The following is a 19,019-nucleotide window of genomic DNA, read 5'->3' as shown; positions in this document are numbered from 1 at the left end:
AAAATCCAAGGCGGAAATTGAATTAACTTACTGCTCATGATTCATCAAAGAACTCCAGTGATTAACTGAACCACCATGGCAAAAACAGTTGCAATATCAGGTGTATCTCACTTAACAATGGTCATAGGCCGAGGATTATCTGCACCAGATTGGAGGCACTTAAATTATACTGTGGTCTTAAAAAAATATGCAGCAGGTAGCTAATGATATCAATATAAAATTGAATGGAGTCATTTGCTTTGGGGTATTAAAAGCCAAGATTACTGGGGAATCATAGCATCTCTAGGGTTGGATTCTCATCAACAGTATGCTAAATATGGTTTATATTGAAATAAACCGCCATTGGCTGAGTTTGCACAGTATGTTAAATCACAATGCTATTTCTTTGGCTTTGGCTTAACAAGTTGCATGACAGCAGCATTCATGATTTACTTCCTGAAAGAAATTCCTGAATTCGGCAATAAAATTAATAAATTTCCATCTCTCTTATTTTTAAAAAATGTTTTGCAAGTGCTTTCACCAGGCTACATATCTGCCAATAGAGAGGGGTCCACAGCCCAGGCCACCGGTAAATGCCTTCAGAGTTAAAATTTGCTGTTCTGAACCAACATCAGTTTTAGAATATTATCTTTAAAAATGTTGCTGGCCTATTCCTAAAAAAATTAAAAGGCTAAAGCATTAATAATCTATTTATATAATTATGGCCCTGCATTTCTGTAAATGATTCAATGTTATATACGAAGTTAGCAGAAAAGATGGGAGGGAGAATACGTAAAATAAAGGAATATATGCAAACTGCTTGCCGGATAAAGATTTGTTACGCTAAATTTTTATTTGGGGAGATGGTAACCTTTGTTTGCAGAAGGTCTCAGAGTACAGGCAAAGCCAACAACTAATAATCATGGCAATGATACCGATAAGACAAAGTAGTGAGTTGAGTTGAGTTGATTGGTCTTGTATGCCGCCCACTCCCGAAGGACTCCGGGCGGCTTACAATAAGAAGGGAAGGGGATAAATAAACAAAAACAACACTTTAAAATACGCAACATTCACAGTTACCGTGGGGCTGGATATTTCACAAGCCCCCCAGCCTGCTGGAGCAGCCAGGACTTGGTCGCTTTGCGGAAGGCCGGGAGGGTAGTAAGGGTCCGGATCTCCACGGGGAGATCATTCCAGAGGGCTGGAGCTGCAACAGAGAAAGCTCTCCCCGGGGAGTCGCCAGCTGACATTGGCTGGCAGATGGAATCCGGAGGAGACCTAACCTGTGAGATCTAATCGGTCTTTGGGAGGTAATCGGCAGGAGGCGGTCTCTCAGGTACCCAGGTCCGATGCCATGTAGGACTTTATAGGTAACGACCAGCACCTTGAAGCGGGTCCGGAGACTAATGGGTAGCCAGTGCAGCTCGCGGAGGATAGGTGTGACGTGGGTGTACCTGGGTGCACCCACAATAGCTCGCGCGGCTGCGTTCTGGATTAACGGAAGTCTTCGAACACTCTTCAAGGGCAGCCCCATGTAGAGCGAACAGATGAGAAGGATAAAAGTAAGGTTCTACCATTTAGGCAAGAAAAACAAAATGCACAGGTACAGTATAGGTGGTACCTTGCTCAACAGTAGTAACTGTGAGAGGGATCTTGGAGTCCTAGTGGACAACCATTTAAATAGGAGCCAGCCATGTGCAACAGCTGCCAAAAAACCAACACAGTTCTAGGCTGCATAAACAGGAGGGAGAGAATGAAGATCACATGAAGGGTTAATACCATTTTATAATGCCTTGGTAAGGCCACACTTGGAATCCTGCATCCAGTTTTGGTCACACAATGTAGAAAAGATTGGAGACTCTAGAATAGAGCAGAGAAGAGCAACAAGAGGATTAGGAGACTAGAGGATTAAGCATATAAAGAATGGTTGCTGGAATTGGTAATGTCTAGTTTGATGGAAAGAAGGACTAAGGGAGACCATGATAGCAGTGTTCTAAATCTCAGGGGCTACCGCAAAAGAAGAGGGGGTCAAGCTAGTCTCCAAAGCACCTGAGGCAGGATAAGAAGCAATGGGTGGAAACTAATCATGGAGAGAAGTGGCTTAGAACTAAGGAGAATTTCCTGACAGAACAATAATCAGTGGAACAACTGGCCTCCAGAAGTTGTGGATGCCCAACACTGGATGTTTTAAGAGATGTTGGATAACATTTGTCTGAAGTGGTTGTAGGGCTTTTCATGCCTGAGCAGGGGTTTGGACTAGAAACCTTCAAGGTCCTTCCAACTCTGTTATTCTAAGGGCAGTCCATTAGACGGGCAGGAAAAAGTTGTAAAAGGATGATGTTGGTGAGGTGCTGAATACACTTTTGTGTACAGCTGTGTGTATTTACACTTGTGTATCCTCACTGGCTACAATTCTTCTTAGCTATTCTACAATAAGTTTACTTATCGGGAATTCTTGGATTCTCAATTTGATGATTCTGGCTTCTGAAGGACCTTAGGGACGGATTTGTATGTGGAACCAACTCTATTACACAAGTCAGCATTCTAAATATCAGTCGTTGCAACGATTTGTGCGACATACCTACACAAGATGTTATAAAATCATTTATTGTTCAATAATACAACATGTGTGTCCTTAACTTAGTTAATCCTGCTCAACTGCATTTTTTAAGTTGGAAAAAGATGGATCCAGAAGCAGAAAGTACGGCTCCTGAAAAATGAGACTGCAAGACTGAGAGTGTTTTGAAGCTTTAAATAGGCCAGAATAAACACACTGTCCAGGTACTAGTCCTTTGTGTTATCCACGCCACAATATCAGCTGCACAGCACTATCTTTATGATTGTTTATTTTCTCCCATCAATGTTTTCCCATCGATCAATTCTGGGACAAGCTGAGATGCTTCCAATTTAGCTCTTCATGCAGAGTTAGTACTTTCACGCATTGCTGGAAATTGTATCACAATTATTCTGCACAGTCGGTGAATTTTTCAGCTTCTTTTTCACTGTGGTCAGCTTGAGTGTTTGAAACCGGCAATTCCTGAGAGCCGTTGAGAATTGTTCTGTGACAATGAATGTAGGTAGCCGTTGTAGAAGTCGGGTGCTGTCAATTTCTTTTTATGTATAATAGTTTTGACTCAACCCAACCTCCTAGAAAGGGAAAAGAGGGGAGGGAATACACACACAGAGAGACACACACAAAAGCTGAGCAAATCTACAACTCATCAGGAGTAATTCCATTGCAAGAAACTTAAAGATAAAGGTAAATGTTCCCCTCGCACCATATATGCTAGTCATTCTAGGGGGCGGTGCTCATCTCCGTTTCAAAGCCGAAGAGCCAGCACTGTCCGAAGACGTCTCCATGGTCATGTGGCCGGTATGACTAAACTCTGAAGGCGCACGGAACGCTGTTACCGTCCCCCACAAGGTGGCCCCTATTTTTCTACTTGCAATTTTACATGCTTTCGAACTGCTAGGGTGGCAGAAGCTGGACAAGTCATGGGAACTCACTCTGCTACGTGGCGCTAGGGATTCAAACCGGCCGAACTGCCAACCTTCTGATCAACAAGCTCAATTTCTTAGCCACTAAGCTTAGGTGGAACCTAATCTGAATCCAGCATCCTGGCATTATTAGATTCATTTTAAAAAACAAACAGACGTACATTTTGATTTGTAAAGGGCAATCTGAGAAAACCTATGGGCTCTCTTTAGAGAAGACTCGGGACTTGGTTGATAAGATTTTAATATGAACAGTAGTGAGGAGGGACAGTGTAACCCAAGACAATGCTAGAAACGTTGCATTTGACTGCCATTCTCTTTCTTCATCTCTCAGATGAAACGGAACAGGACGCATTTTGGGAGCCCAACCTCCTTTAAAAAAGGAGTAAGAATATCACATGCACACACACACACACCTACCTTGCAACGGATCAGCAGGATCTTTAATTGCTTGTGGTACAACACCAACCCTGGAGTTGCCTCTTTTTCAGCTACACCCTTATCTATAGAACATTATAAACAGTTAGGTCATTCTTGCCTCTTCACAGTAAAATCCAAGTTCCAAAGTGTTATTAAAATCATACTTTTGGTTAACTCTTATAGGGGAAGGCTGATTTGTTTAATACTACAAAGAACTGAATATATTCACAAAGAGCTGCGGTGGCGCAGTGGTTAGAATGCAGTATTGCAGGCTCACTGCTCACTCCAGGAGTTCGATTCTGGACGGCTCAAGGTTGACTCAGCCTTCCATCCTTCTCAGGTTGGTAAAATGAGGACCCAGATTGTTGGGGGCAAGAGGCTGATATAGTAAACACTTAGAGAGGTCTGTGAAGCACTGTGAAGTGGGATAAGTCTAAGTGCTATTGCTATTGCTATTCGTATTCTATTCTCGTTTCCATTCGGTTCTGCATTCTGTTCTATTCTCTATTCTATTCTATTCTACTCCACTTCCACTCTACATTCCATATTCTGTTGTATTCTATTCTATTCTGTTCCATGACGTTTGGTGCCATGCCGTGCCGTTCCATTCCATTCCATGCCATGCCATGCCATTCTGATTCTTGCAATTGCTATTGCTAATGTCTATACATTGTCACAGAGGGCAACCAAAAGAGAATATTCCTCTCTTCTCCTTGTAGGCACCAAACAGAGTGTCATCTTTTCATGCACATTTTTCTACAGATCATTCTAAGATTTATAGGTTAAAGACAAGGTATTTAATGTTCTTAGAAAGAAGAATGCACTCAAGCAGTTTGATTCCAAAAAGAAAAGAAGAAGAAGGATTTGCAAAATGGGAAGTCAGAAGGTGTTCAGTTTTGTTTCACCGACCGTCTGTTGTTATTTAGACACTGCCAGTATTACGATGTTCTCGATCAGAGTGCTAAAGGTTTCTTATAAGTACCAGTGAAATCTGGTAGCATTTCCTCTTCTTCAAAGTCCAATAGTTTTACACTGGAACCCATCCACAGCGTCTTTAGAGGCATCTAAAAACATACAGCACTGTGTAAGTTAAATAGTTGCAGAAGATCACATACATTTCGGTTAAATTATTCTTGTTCACTTCAAATAGAACCTAATTCCCTCTTATGTCAAATGTAACATGATTGCTTCAGGGTCTGTTAGAAAAAACAGGCCAGTTTTTCCTCCCAATCCCAAGGAAAGATGAATATGAACATTTTTCATACTGAAATGAATTTGGTTTAAGTAGTTAGCTGATCTACTAGCTTAAGAGACACAGAGGCTCAGTGGCTAAGACACTGAGCTTGTCCATCAGAAAGGTCAGCAGTTCAGCGGTTCGAATCCCTAGCGTTGCATAACTGAGTGAGCTCCTGTGACTTGTCCCAGCTTCTGCCAATCTGGCAGTTCGAAAGTATATTAAAAATGCAAACAGAAAAATAGGAACCACTTTTGATGGGAAGGTAACAGCGTTCTGTGCGCCTTCGGCGTTGAGTCATGCCAGCCACATGACCATGGAAACGTCTTCGGACAGCGCTGGCTCTTCAGCTTTGAAATAGAGATGAGTACCGCCCCCTAGACTCAGGAACGACTAGCACACATGTGCGAGGGAACCTTTACCTTTACCTAATTTACCTAGCTCAGTGGTGTCAAACTGGCATCCCAGTTTGAATGGGTCATGCGCTCATCCACCTCAAGCCACAACCAGCAAATGGGAAAAATGTCGTCGATGGCAATGTGACGCGGCAAGTTTGACACCTGTGTACTAGGTACTGTATTTTAATTGTATTTTAATCGGAAGGGAGCCATAGTAGAACCAAAAGAATTTGCATTTTTATCTCTGCCAAGTTAAATTCCGAGAGGAGACTCAGAGTTCAGTAAGAGGAACTCAAACTCTTCTTACTCATTTGTACGGCATATTTTTATACATGCTCCATTTTATCCATTAAAAAATCCATCAAGGTCACTTCCTGGGGGCGTGGCCTGTTGCGAGGAGGGCTCCACCGAGCTCCTCAGAGATCTGGTCTGTATATCTAAATAAGATCATAGATAGCACCCCTTTTTGGCTAAGAAAGGGGCAGGGAGGATAGCTCCGTAGACTAGGGTCTATTCGTAAGCCACAGCCTTTTTCTTTTTTTTGGCTGTGGAAGAGATTAGATCCAGCCGAAGCGGAGCTTTATCTCCGGCCAGTTCTTCTCAGCTGCCTTTTTTTTTTTTGGCAGCCCCAGACAGGCTAGCCCCCCCCAGGACAAAACAAAGTTTTCTCAAGCTAGATTTGATACGGGAGGGTACCACCCCTGTGAGATTTATGCTTTTATTACTATCTTAAATACCAGCACCATTCGTCTTAAAGACTTCTTTGTTTAAATAGACTTCAAAATGGCGATTTCTCTCCGTGGATGATTACTGGATGTACTTAGCCAGGTTTATCTTCCTGCAGACCGCTCCTTAACAAAACAAACTCTTTTTCTTTGGAAATAGAGGGGAGCGAAGCGCTGCTTACTTGTTTTATTTATTATGGCACCCAGATCAAAGAAGCGTCTTGCTACAATGTGTCTAAAGAATTTAAAGAATCTTTTTTGGAAACACAGCCTTTGTCTCCTACGCCCTCTACTGGAGAAGTTTTAACACAGGAATATCTCTTTAAAATACTTAATACCTTTAAGCAAGAATTAAGGAATTTGTATTGCAACTTTATGATGATCTAAAATCTAAAGTTAATCAAATGAAGGTGAATACGTTTGCAGCCGTGTCTGCCCTGTCAGATTACTCTGCTGAAATAGAGAACAAATTGGAAAGTCTGGAGAAGGCTAATTTTAACTTGACCACCAATATTCAAATTTTACAAGAAAAAATTAAAAATAACGAAGAACAGCTTATGGTGCTAAATTTTGATAGGAAGGCATTTTCAATAAGAGTCAGAGGATTCCGTGAAAAGGAGCAAGAGAATTGACAACAGACCTTTGCTGAAGCCTTCAGCCATGCGCTGGGAAGCCCGGGATTTAACTTTGATGGGCAGATTCGGAAAATCTATCGCCAGAACTCATTGATAGCGGAACAGCGACAGCTCCCGAGGGACATAATTATACATTTCTCTACAAAAGAATCTAGAAACGCGATTGTGCAAAAGTTTCATAATAACAGTCTCCGAGTTGATGACCAGGACGTGATTGTCTTCAAAGATATACCTTTCCAGATGTTGAAAGCAAGAAGGGATTACACTTTTTAACTAAAGAGCTTAGGAGTCAACAGATTCGATACAGATGGGAGGCCCCTGCCGGCATCACGGTTACATTTGAGAATCAAAGATTTCGTCTTAATTCTGTTTCGGAGGCTCAGATTTCTATTGTAGGATTCTGAAGGCGGGACTTCCTGACGCGCTTGGAAGAGAGGAGAGACAAGCGGAAGGAGAAAGCAAACGGCTGGCCATGCGGCTGCAAGATTGGAGGGGGTAGCCCCTCCTCCCTCGGAGAAGCAGAAGAACGCAGATCGAGAATTTAGATACTTCAAAAGACTTCCTAAAGTTGAGGACTGAATGGGGGTTTGAGACCTCTCTCCGGTAGAAAAAGTGGACTAATTTTATCAGAAGGGAAAGCTGGGGTGAAACTACTTTGAGCTAGATTCTAAAGTAACGTTAGCATAAATTTGATAGTGGTTAAAAGAATGCGGAATGATTTATGTTGTTTAAACTTTGTTAGATGGGACTATTTTAAAATAGAAGGTTAACTGACTCTTGCCGAAAGTATTATTTGAATATGATCCATGCTATTTAACTTTTATTTGAAGGGAAAGTTGGTTGTAATAGTTCTGAGTTATTTTTCAAATAAACGCTAGTATAAATTTGATAGTGGTTAATATTAGACAAGCAAGAGATGAGGGTAAAATGCATGTGAAATGAACTACGTTCTTTGAGGTAAATACCAGACAAGCAAGGGAAGAGGGCAAAATTTACGTTGTTTAAAGCTTATTAGAACAGGAAGCCGCTTGGGATTATCTTAAGATAACTGTAAAAAGAATGTGGAATGATTTATATTGTTTAAACTTTGTTAGAAGCGACTACCTTAAAATAGAAGGTTAACTGACTCTTGCTGAAAGTATTATTGGAATATGTGGAATGATTCATGCTACAAATCGCTCTGAGTTATATCTAAACAAATGGTAGTATAAATTTGATAGTGGTAAATATCAGACAAGTGGGGGATGAGGGTAAATACATGTGGAATGAACTAAGTTATTTAAATCCTATTAGAAGGGAAGTCGGTTGGAATTATCTTAAGATAGAAATTGATTCCTGTGTAAGGTAATATCTGATCTACGCTGCTTAACCTACTAAGAAGGGGAAATCTGGTTAGATTATTTGAATTATTGTTTGAAAAGGGGGTAAAGAAGATCATTTACGTTGTTTAAATTTTACTAGAAGGGAAAGTTTGATTACTTGTCTGTAAGTTATATTGAATATATGGCATGATCCACGCTGCTTAAATCTTATTGGAAGGGATCATGAGGTTTAGGAAGGAATGGGAGAGCCTACAGAAGGTCGGGGTAAATAGCAAAGAAGTAAGAGATGAGAATAAAACATAGATAGAATGATTTATACTATTTAAGCATAGATAAAGATGGGGGGCTGAGATCAACACAAAGAGTGGTTTCTTTTTTTTTCTTTTTTCTCTTTTCTTTTTTTTTTCCTTTTTTTTTTTTCTTCTCTGCTTTTCTTTTTCTTTTTTTTTTGATATATTACTTTTATTTTTTAATCATATGTATACAAGATATTTTAGATAGAAGGTAGTGCCAGGTGTGGGCCCTGGAAGTCGGGAGGATTAGGGATGGGGATTGTGGGGGGTGGGGTGGGGGGGTGTTAACATAGTTTTAACAAGAACAAGAATGTATTTATATACGGTGGTTCTTTTTTCTTTTTATATTATTATTATTATTTTTTCCTTGGTTCATTTTACTTTTATCAGATCAAACAACACTCGAATAAAGGCATACACCAAGGAGGGAGGTAGATGGGAAGGAAGAGGGAGGAGTAAGGAAGGAGTAAGGGGAATGTAAGGAGTAAGGGGAATGTAAGGAGGGGTGTCTGGGGAGTAAGGGGAGAAGGAAGGTTTGAGGGGAAAGGGAAGTAGGAGGGGAGTGTTAGAGGGAGAAAGGAAAGTTGGAGGGGGTAGATGGGGTGTATGGAGGAGGTGGGGTTGTGAATGATGAGTTGTGTTTCCTTTTTACTTGTTCGTTTTCCCTTTTTCTTTTTTTTTCTTTTTTTTTCTTTTCTTATAGTAAATACCCTGTATATAAATGATTGCAAATGGAATGTGAAAATTGAATAAAATATTTTGAAAGAAAAAAAATCCATCACATCAAACAAAAATATCCTGCAATATTTCCCTATTTTTAAAAAAAATTACACTGTAGTTCCAGAATATACAGTATATCACAGAAGTTGAGTACCCCCCCTCACATTTTGTAAATATTAAGTATATCTTTTCATGTGACAACACTGAAGAAATGACACTTTTTTTTTGCCAGCAGTTAAGGCATTAATGGCTGTATGTTGCGTTATTTTGAGGGGACAGCACATTTTACACTGTTATACAAGCTGTATACTCCCTACTTTACCATTGTAGCCAAGTGTCATTTCTTCAGTGTTGTCACATGAAAGATATACTTACCCGTGTTTCCCCGAAAATAAGGACAGGGTCTTATTTTCTTTTGACCCCCGAAATAAGTGCTTGGCCTTATTTTCAGGGAGGTCTTATTATTTTTGAGGTGCAGAAGGCAATGAGCGTGGTCACCTCATGGCTGCTGCTGTATTGCAATATTTTTTGGGAGGGCTTATTTTTGGGGGAGGGCTTATTTTAGCGCATGCGCTCAAAAGCCAGATTGGTCTTATTAATACATCTTATTTTTCGGGGAAACAGGGTAAATTTTCACAAAATGTGAGGGGGTGTACTCACTTCTGTGATATATTGTAGTTCCCACCAGCAACCCAGCTTCATCCAAGGGCTGAAAATCAAGATTATTTTTGTAAAAAGCTGCTTCTGAATTTAAATGTCTGATTGATAAGTGACCTGAGAGGCTGACCTTACCATGGCTCCTAAGGCACGATGTATCCTTAGTATCTGCTCAGCAGTTTGTTTTTCCCACTGAACACAGCTCATTGCAACCGTGACTTTAGGAGCTTTAGAGGAAAAGAAAAGAAAATCGACCACTTTTTCATCCTGCGTCTTTAAACAATTGAAAGGATATTTTCCAATGTCCTGGTATTGTTTAGAAGCTATTCTTTTCGGTTGATAAGTAATGGGTGATCCCTCTTCTTCCCTCTTTAAATAAGAGACATTGGGGTCCCTGACACCTCAAAAATTAACCCTTGGTTGCCAAGCATTCAACTTCATTACAAAGTATTTGAGTTTAAGAGAGGATGGAAGCAGGGAGAATCAGAGAAAACGTGTTACAATCATCTTCTTAGCAAAGCAGCTACCATTTTTCCTTGAAAATAAGACAGGGTCTTATTTTCTTTTGACCATCAAAATAAGCACTTGGCCTTATTTTCGGGGAGGTCTTATTATTTTTTGGGGTGCAGGAAGCAGCGAGTGTGATCACCTCATGGCTTGCTGCTGGGTTGCAATATTTTTGGGTTGGTCTTATTTTTTGGGGAGGGCTTATTTTAGCGCATGCACTCAAAAGCCTGATGGGCTTATTATCCGGGGTGGGTCTTATTTTCAGGGAAACAGATATATCTACATTACAAATGAAATTGGTGATAATACCATGTGTTACTCCTTCTTTGGGTTGTTCTTTCTTCTTGCTTAAACTTTCTGGTAAGTTTTGCAAAACGGCAATCAGCTGCGGGGGAAAAAAAAATCCAGACTGTGTGTAAGTTGAAATGAAGAACAGATTCTCCTTTTTCATAACCCTCATCGCTAAGAGACAGGAAGTGACCAGTTCCATCCTTTTCTAGGACTTATCCGAGCCAGATTCATTCTAGGAGTTCTGTGGTAGCCAGATCTTATTCTATGAGGTTCAAACCCTCTACTGGAAATGGAATTTGTGGACTTTTGCACCCCTATATTTTCCACATCACAGGCTGGAAACAACCACATCACAGGCTGGATGCGGCCCACAGGCCTTGAATTTGACAACCCTGGTTTATGCGAAGACTGCAGCGGCTTCTCTTCAGTTCAGGTGAACTGGTAGTGGCAACTGCAGGAGGCTCTGCCCACTTGCCCCAAGCACTGCGCATGCACAGGAGGCGATGCGCATGTGCAGGCATGGTGCGCACAAGCGAGGTGACCGCACACACTCACATTTGCGAACCGGTAGGGAATATAAGTGAATCCACTTCTGCAAGACTGGCTAGGGAATTCCAGGAGTTTAAGTTCATACACTCTAAAGTTGCCATGTTTGAAAAAACACTAATCTATGCGGTCTACTTAAGTTCTCAGAGAGATATTCCGATGTTATTATAACTCTTTGAATCACCATGGGCTCAGAACAGGTGCTCAGAGAAAACACTTTTGGCATTTATCTGTATCTCCTGTAATTGTTTTCACTGGAGAAAAATGTCATTAAACAAGGGCGTTCATTACCATGTTTTGCGCCTTCTTTGGATAACAGGGGCTCCAGTTTTTTTGCTGAGCAACGGGGTGGAACGGCAAATTCTTCTTGTTTAATAATTGGGCCCACATCAAACCTGGGAAAAGAACATATTACATGAAGCATTTTATCAGATTCTATATGGGATCTAAAACCTAGAAGAGGTAGTGGAGAGGCTGGACAGAACAAAGGCTTTTAGTAATGGGCTTTGAATCTTAAGACTCAAAGGATTGGAGGGGACCTTGGAGGTTTCTCGTACAACCTCATGTTTTGTGCGGAAATCTTCAAACCATTTTGGGCAAAAGGTTGTCCCATCATTTCTTGAAACCTCCATTAATGCTGCGCACACAATTTCAGAAGTGAAAGCTGTTCCACTGCTTAGAACATGTTAGAATAAAGTAGAGCTGGAAGGGACCTTGGAGGTCTTCTAGTCCAGCCCCCTGCTCAAGCAGGATAACAATCTCAGACAGTGACTGTCCAGTCTCTTCTTAAAAACCTCCAGTGATGGAGCACCCACATAATTATATTTTAATTATTATTACATAATTAATAATTCTTATAGTTTCTTACAAATTCTTGCTTAATACCGGTAATTCTCACAGGCCATGTCTTTGCAGACTGGATGCTGAATCAAACAGCCAACATACCTCTTAGGCCTGATCTGCATAATTGTGACCACAGTTACTGTATCTCCATGGAGCACGGTGTGGATGATTGGTGCAGGGCCACGCCACCGTGGAAGATAGCTGGGATGGACATTCAGCATGCCACTGGGTCAAAATATTGGGAAATTAGAACAGGATGACAACAATCCGACAACATTTTAATTTATTATATTTTGGGATTGCATTAGACTTCAAAATGACTCCCAGACGTTTTTAGGATAAAACAATCAAGTTAAAATGCAGCAATGTAACAAGCATAACATATAATGCAATGTAGAAGTGAGGAGTAATTTTTACTGATATCTCAGCGTCCAGTATAACTAAAACACAAAAAGGAAAAAAGGTAAAATCTATAACAATATATGATTTTACAAGGCAAGAAAATCTAAAATGCAATTCTTTCTCCAAAGTCCAGCCAGGCAGGTTTTTGGATTATAACTCCTGAAATTCACAGCCCACACTGCTTTGGGTATCTTGCTGAAACCAATCAATTACCTCATTTTTATCATTTGTAAATCTTGTTAAATCTTGAAGTAAAAAACAAGGATAGAGAAAGCTCGAACAGCATTCTTCAAATGAAAAGGGTCTTCTGCAGTTACAACATAAGCCTAAGACTGAAAATCAGGCTTGTCAGATGCTACATCTTTCTATACTGCTTTACGGAGTGGAGAGTTGCTCTCTGGACATAAAGCCACTTAAAGAGCAATAATAGCAATAACAGTAGACTTATATACCGCTTCATAGGGCTTTCAGCCCTCTCTAAGCGGTTTACAGAGTCAGCATATTGCCCCCAACAACAATCCGGGTCCTCATTTACCCACCTCAGAAGGATGGAAGGCTGAGTCAACCCTGAGCCGGTGAGATTTGAACCGCTGAACTGCTGATCTAGCAGTCAGCCTGCAGTGCTGCATTTAACCACTGCGCCACCTTGGCTCTAGAGCAGTGATGGCAACCTTTTTGGCGTGGTGTGTCAAAAATCGGCAAAAAATCGAGCATAACTCGCGGTGTGTGTCACTTCGACAAAAACATAATTTTGCGCAATTTATAGTTTAAACTACAAAAATGTATAATTGCAATATAATTGTATTTAATAAACCAAAACAAATTATTTTAACATTAACAATTTCACAAATCCAACGTTTTTCCCCCACCATGTTTGGGGCACCATCTGTCGTCACTGACACAACTTTAGATATATCAATGCTTAGGTCGCAGAATGTTTGCATAACAACCTTACATATTTCGCTTCCTGATGTACTTGTTGGCACTGATACTAACTTTATCAACTCTTCTCTCATTGTGTGACCATCAGAATATCGACCAATAATGGCCAACTGAGCATGCGATGTGACAGCAGTAGTTTCATCAAGAGAGATGGAAAAATATTTACAATTCCTTATGTCTCTCTTTAATTGCTGTTGTACGTTTGTGTTCAGTCTCATTATTCGGTCCTTTTATGATATTTCTACTGAGTGGTAACTCAGATATTCTCTTAATAATTGCATCTTTATTCTGCATATCGTGAAATAGAACTGGCGCACATCTTAGGAGAGTTTCTTTAATAAATTCTCCCTCATTAAGCGCTTTTGCATGCTGAGCTATGGAGTGAGCAATGCTCAAACTTGCAGAGTTAAATTTGTAGAGCCTTTCATAAATTTAAGGATGGAGTTAGATTGGCTCTTATAAAGGTGTAGCTTCCTGGAAATGTATTCCCTCCTTTCATCCTCACTTTTTTCCAAGAGCTGGGAATGATTAGTTTCAAAATGTCTATTTATATTCCACGTTCTGCTTACTACCGTTTCAGTACATAGAACGCAAAATGATCTGCCATTTTTTTCTATAATGCCATACATCTCGCTCCATGTCTCTTGAAAGGGTCGGCCACTGCCACTACCACTCCCTTTACTTAACCTTTGTTTTTTATTTTTTGGGTGCTCCATCAGTGGGCCAGTGACAGCAGATAGAATTATAGATAGCCAATTAGGGGTTAACTAGCCTAACAAGCTAACACAACCTCCCCCTCACTTATCTCAGTTATTGTGGGCAATTACAAGTCCATGGCACCCCAATAGTTGCTGCTAATGGTGCTCACAGTTCCCGTTGGCACTCCGCTGTTCCCTGCTGTGGTGCGGTCGTAACCGACAGTCCCAGGAGTAGACTCTCTGTGCCGGCCTGACTGGAGAGAGGCGCGCACTGTTCCCGCGCTCCTCTCCTGCGGGTCCTCCCTCGCCGCGCTGATGACGTGTGTGCGCATGGCACGCACGCCTTACCAGCAGCTCCTGCGCTCAGAAAGGGGTGGCGGCGATACAGTAAGTGAGTGTGGGCAGGGGAGATCACACGTCCCGCCCCCCCCGTTCCTCCAGCACAGATTCTTTCATCCTCGGCGGCCGTGCAGGAGCCGAGGATGAATCGCATGAAATCCTGTGCGTGTCACCCCAAATGGCTACGCGTGTCAGCACTGACACGCGTGTCATAGGTTCGCCATCACTGCTCTAGAGACTAGAAGCATTTGAAATGTGGATTTACAGATGGCTGTTACATTAAGCTGGGTTGACAAAATTAGAAAGGAGGTGATAAGCCACCTGGGAAAGCCAAGGGAAATAATCAAAACCATAAAAAACTACAGTTAGAATATTTTGGATGTGTGATGAGGTACCTGGAAAAATATGGCATACTTCACTTAATCCCCCAAGGAAAGATTGAAGGCCAACGAGGTCCAGGCAGAAGAACATCATGGCTTCAAAATCTAAGGGACTGATCTGGATAAAACTCAGCAGCACTTTCTCGTGCAGCTGTTGATAAAATTAGGATCACCAACATCTGATGACGGATACGGCACAAGAAGACGACTAAGTCTTGTTCTGAAATCTGTCCTGACTGCAATGGCATATAACATTACGCTAGAATGCTGCAATGTCTACTTTATTTTTTATGAACTGCATGCAAAAGATAAGTGTTATTCCTCAACCAGAATTTGGAGGCTGTTGCTCCCAAACAATTATAAGTCAAGAAAGTGTGTATAGGTTTTTGTGTGTAGAATTCTTACTAGGGGAACTTTCGGATGAGGTCCTCACTAAGCAGACGTCCAAACGATGCCACCACGCCAACGTCAAAATTCTCACACTCCCCTACATCAGGCCAGATGTGGATGGGGAGCTGAAACTGCTCTGCATACTTCTTCACAGGGAGTACCTTTGAGTGATTGGGGGGCAGAGTCACCACCTCCAGCTGATCCACAAGCTGGTCTGGCCTTGGCGTTCTGCCCTTGGCAGAGGATCAAAATAGAATAGAATAAACTTTATTGTCACTTTAAATGCACATTAATCAGCATACAATAAAATGAAAGTTCATTGCATTCAGCTCTCAAAAGATAACCATTATACATATACCCACACACAGAGAGACATAAATGACACAGAGAAACATCACAGTCTAGTTCGAATGTATACGTTATATGTGGTGAGAAAAATGAATCTTGCAAGTGTATTAACAGATGGCATAGGGAACAAAGCTCCAACAGAATCTGATAGTTCTGCTAGAAATACTTTGAACCTCCTGCCAGAAGGGAGCAACAGAAACAGACCGTAATTGGGTGTGTGGGGGTCTCTAACAATGCTTCGAGCTCTAAGCACATGGCACTTATAAGCAGCCTCCTGAATAACGGGAAGCGAGCTTCCTAAAATCTTCTCTGCTGTCCTCACCACTCTCTGTATGGACTTTCTATCTGAGGTGTTGCTAACACCAAACCAAACAGGGATGCAGTTTGTTAAAACGTGCCTCTGTAAAAAGTGGGTCAGGACAGGAGGAGAAAGATGTGCTCTCCTCTTCTGATGCAGGAAACGCAGACGCTGGTTTGCATGCTTCACTAAAGATGATGTGTGGAGAGACCAGATTGTGTTATCTGCACCCCCAGATACTTAATATGTTTGACCACCTTCACAGCTGTTGCAACACATGGAGATTCTTTAAAAAGAGTTAAATCTACTATTTTAATTGGGTGGCCAAAGAAAGATGGGAAGCTGCATTTTATCACAACAAAGTGCTTATTTGAAGAATCTTTATGAATTCACTTTGAAATGTAGGAAACCTGACGTTACCTATACCCAGGGTTTAATGGAGTTTCTATAGTCAAAGCAAGTGTTCCGCACACTGAATTTCAGTTCTATTTTTGTCTGTGCTCTCCTATGGCCTTATTGGTGGCTTATAATTCTGCCACTGACATATTGCTTTTGCTCTTCAGGTATAGGAGGGTTTTCAGCTGATATTTTCAGTATGCATTATGACTGTGAAGGTTTTAAGTTCTGGATCAAACATCTTCAACTGAAGGGAGTCAAGGCTGCTGGAGAAAAGAAAACCTCTTGTCCATGCTAATTAAATTAGCCAATGAATTAATGGATAAGCAACTGTGTCAGGTCTAAGTCAGCATCTAGAGTTCCCTCATTTGATTCAAATACAGCCAGGCAAAGCTTGCCTTATGCAATCATCATCGCTAAGTTGTGTGCTTAACTAGTATCATAATAAAATCGCAACTGGATGGGTGGATTCACTCAGGAAAGCACTACAGTTTATAAGGCTTATTTGCCTAATTGGAAGAAACACCACTCAAAAATCCAACCAATAATGTGGTTTATCCATAGGTGTGAGCCCTGTCAAAAGTTAAGAGAGTCCAGGTGTAAGTCACCTGGAACCCCCAAAGTTAGTATCTCCTTTGGGTCAAGCTTACCACAAAACCAAGAGTAGCAAAAAGCTGTAAGCGATTGCTATGTTTTCTTCCCAACCTAGCTTAAAGTCGTGCATTTGCGGATGTTCTTCCATCTCCTATTGCAGCCAAGTTCAAGCCTGCTGGGCTGATAAGAACCAGCCAAGGTTGGTCAGGGGTTAGGATTAGGGTTGTAGATTTGGCACCCAATCCCTGTATCTTCCCATTGATTCATCTCATTTGCTCTCCATTTATAAACTGGTTTAAGAATAAAATGGGGGAGGGGAGGAGGATTTTGTTTTAATAAGCGAAGCAGGGTTATGGCACTCTTATTGTGTTGACGCTCAACTGCTTACAGTACTGTTTCCCAACCTCAGCAACTGTCAGAGGCTGGAAACCAAGAAGGAAATTACTAGGGCTCATCTAAATCTAAGCAGACAACAAATATAATATTGGCTTGCTCTTTGTGTCTATGGAGATTCTCAGTCCTCCAGGTCACGGATGTCCCAAAGGTGCTTTTTCCAAAAGGCAACTGTGTTTGTGTTGGATTTTTATAGCTATAATGTACACTGAAGATGGCATTTAACTTTATTGTACGAAGTGCAATGACGATAAACTAAAACTAAACTTTCTGGTTTTCTTTGAAGACATTGATACAATTATTAATAAATAAATTAATACAATCGAGAGAGTCCAGAGGTATTTCACGAGAAGAATACTCCACTCCTCTGCCCCACAATAGAATACCCTACACCACCAGGCTTGAAATTTTGGGCTTGGAGAAACCTACAACTACACCGCCTATGGTCTGACCTAAGCGCAGTACACGAAATTATCCGCTACAACATCCTACCTGTCAATGACTACTTCAGCTTCAACTGCAATAATACATGGGGAAACAATAGATACAAACTCAAGGTAAACCGCTCCAAACTCAACTGAAGAAAATACGACTTCAGCAACACCTGCAATCTTCTACCTGACTCCATTGTTACATCTTTAAACCCCTACAGCTTCAATCTCAAACTGTCTCCCATGGACCTCACCCCATTCCTAAGAGGTCTGTAAAGGGGGGTGTGCATAAGCGCACAGCGTGCCTACCATCCCTACCATCCCTGACCTATTATCTCCATTTATTTGCATCCATTTACTCTGTTCATATTTATGTTTACACTTATATCTGTAATCTTTTACATGTCTGACAAACTAAAATAAATACAAAATACATTGAATAGAATAGAAAACAGAATAGAATGGAATATAGAATAGAATAGAATACAGAACAGAATAGAATTCTTTATTGGCCAAGTGTGATTAGACACACAAGGAATTTGTCTTTGGTGCAGATGCTCTTAGTATACATAAAAAGACAAGATACATGCATTTTGCTTCTCATCCAAGAAGCTTCTTCAATTCTTCTTGGACGTTTTCAAGAAAACTACCCAAGAAAGTACAGTTGCCTTTTGGAAAAGCACCTTTGGGATTGTGTGGACTTCAACTCCCAGAACCCCCCAGGCAGCCATGACTGACTAGGGGATTCTGGGAGTCGAAGTCCACACATCTCACAGCAGCTGAGGTTGGGGGGGGGGCGCTGGGCTTGGAGTGACCCTCCCCCTTCCCATTCCCTGCCCCCCCGCCCAAAGACCCACCGGGCTGCCTGGAGCGCTCGGAGGATCTCTGCGGAGAAGTGGTCGGTGCCAAAGAAGAGGACTCGCCAGGGGGGCTTCTCGCGCCTCGGAGCCTCTCCCGCGGGGGTCGTGTGGCCCCTCCCGCAGCCCCGGCCCCACCCGCCCCGCCAGGCTCGCAGGAACCGCGCGCTCATCGCCGCCCCGGCTCCCGCTTCCGCAGTCCCCCTGGACGTCGCGTCCTGATGACGTAAGACGTTTGAGCGACCATTCCTTGAACGTAGCCCAAGCGAGCTCGCCGCGAGGGCTTCTGGGATTGCTCGAGCCCGGGGATTTGCCGCGTAGCCATAGCAACCAGGGAGTCGCCGTATCCATGGCGACCTCTAGGCACCTTTGCTAGGGAGGTTGCGCGTCAAAGCAGCCACGTTTAGACAACTCGCTTGAACTAGTGACTGAAGCCCCCCCCCCCCCCCGGTCTTTTCTGGATTCGCACAAAGATTATGCACCAGT

General features: G+C 41.8%; 1 protein-coding gene across 1 annotated transcript; it reads right to left on the bottom strand.

Annotated features, from left to right (window-relative positions):
• Window positions 1–2,573: 2,573 nt before the first annotated feature.
• MTFMT (mitochondrial methionyl-tRNA formyltransferase) lies at window positions 2,574–18,744 on the bottom strand. Its single transcript, XM_032232608.1, is given in 10 exon segments — window positions 2,574–3,020; window positions 3,023–3,123; window positions 3,887–3,977; window positions 4,877–4,958; window positions 10,014–10,105; window positions 10,695–10,775; window positions 11,520–11,617; window positions 12,168–12,290; window positions 15,232–15,444; window positions 18,534–18,744. Coding segments are annotated over 10 exon segments (1,161 nt in total). The 5' UTR covers window positions 18,707–18,744; the 3' UTR covers window positions 2,574–2,913.
• Window positions 18,745–19,019: the final 275 nt, after the last annotated feature.

Source organism: Thamnophis elegans, chromosome 16 (assembly GCF_009769535.1).
Source record: "Thamnophis elegans isolate rThaEle1 chromosome 16, rThaEle1.pri, whole genome shotgun sequence".
In the NCBI taxonomy this organism is placed as follows: domain Eukaryota; kingdom Metazoa; phylum Chordata; class Lepidosauria; order Squamata; family Colubridae; genus Thamnophis; species Thamnophis elegans.
This window is presented reverse-complemented; position numbering and strand designations above follow the sequence as displayed.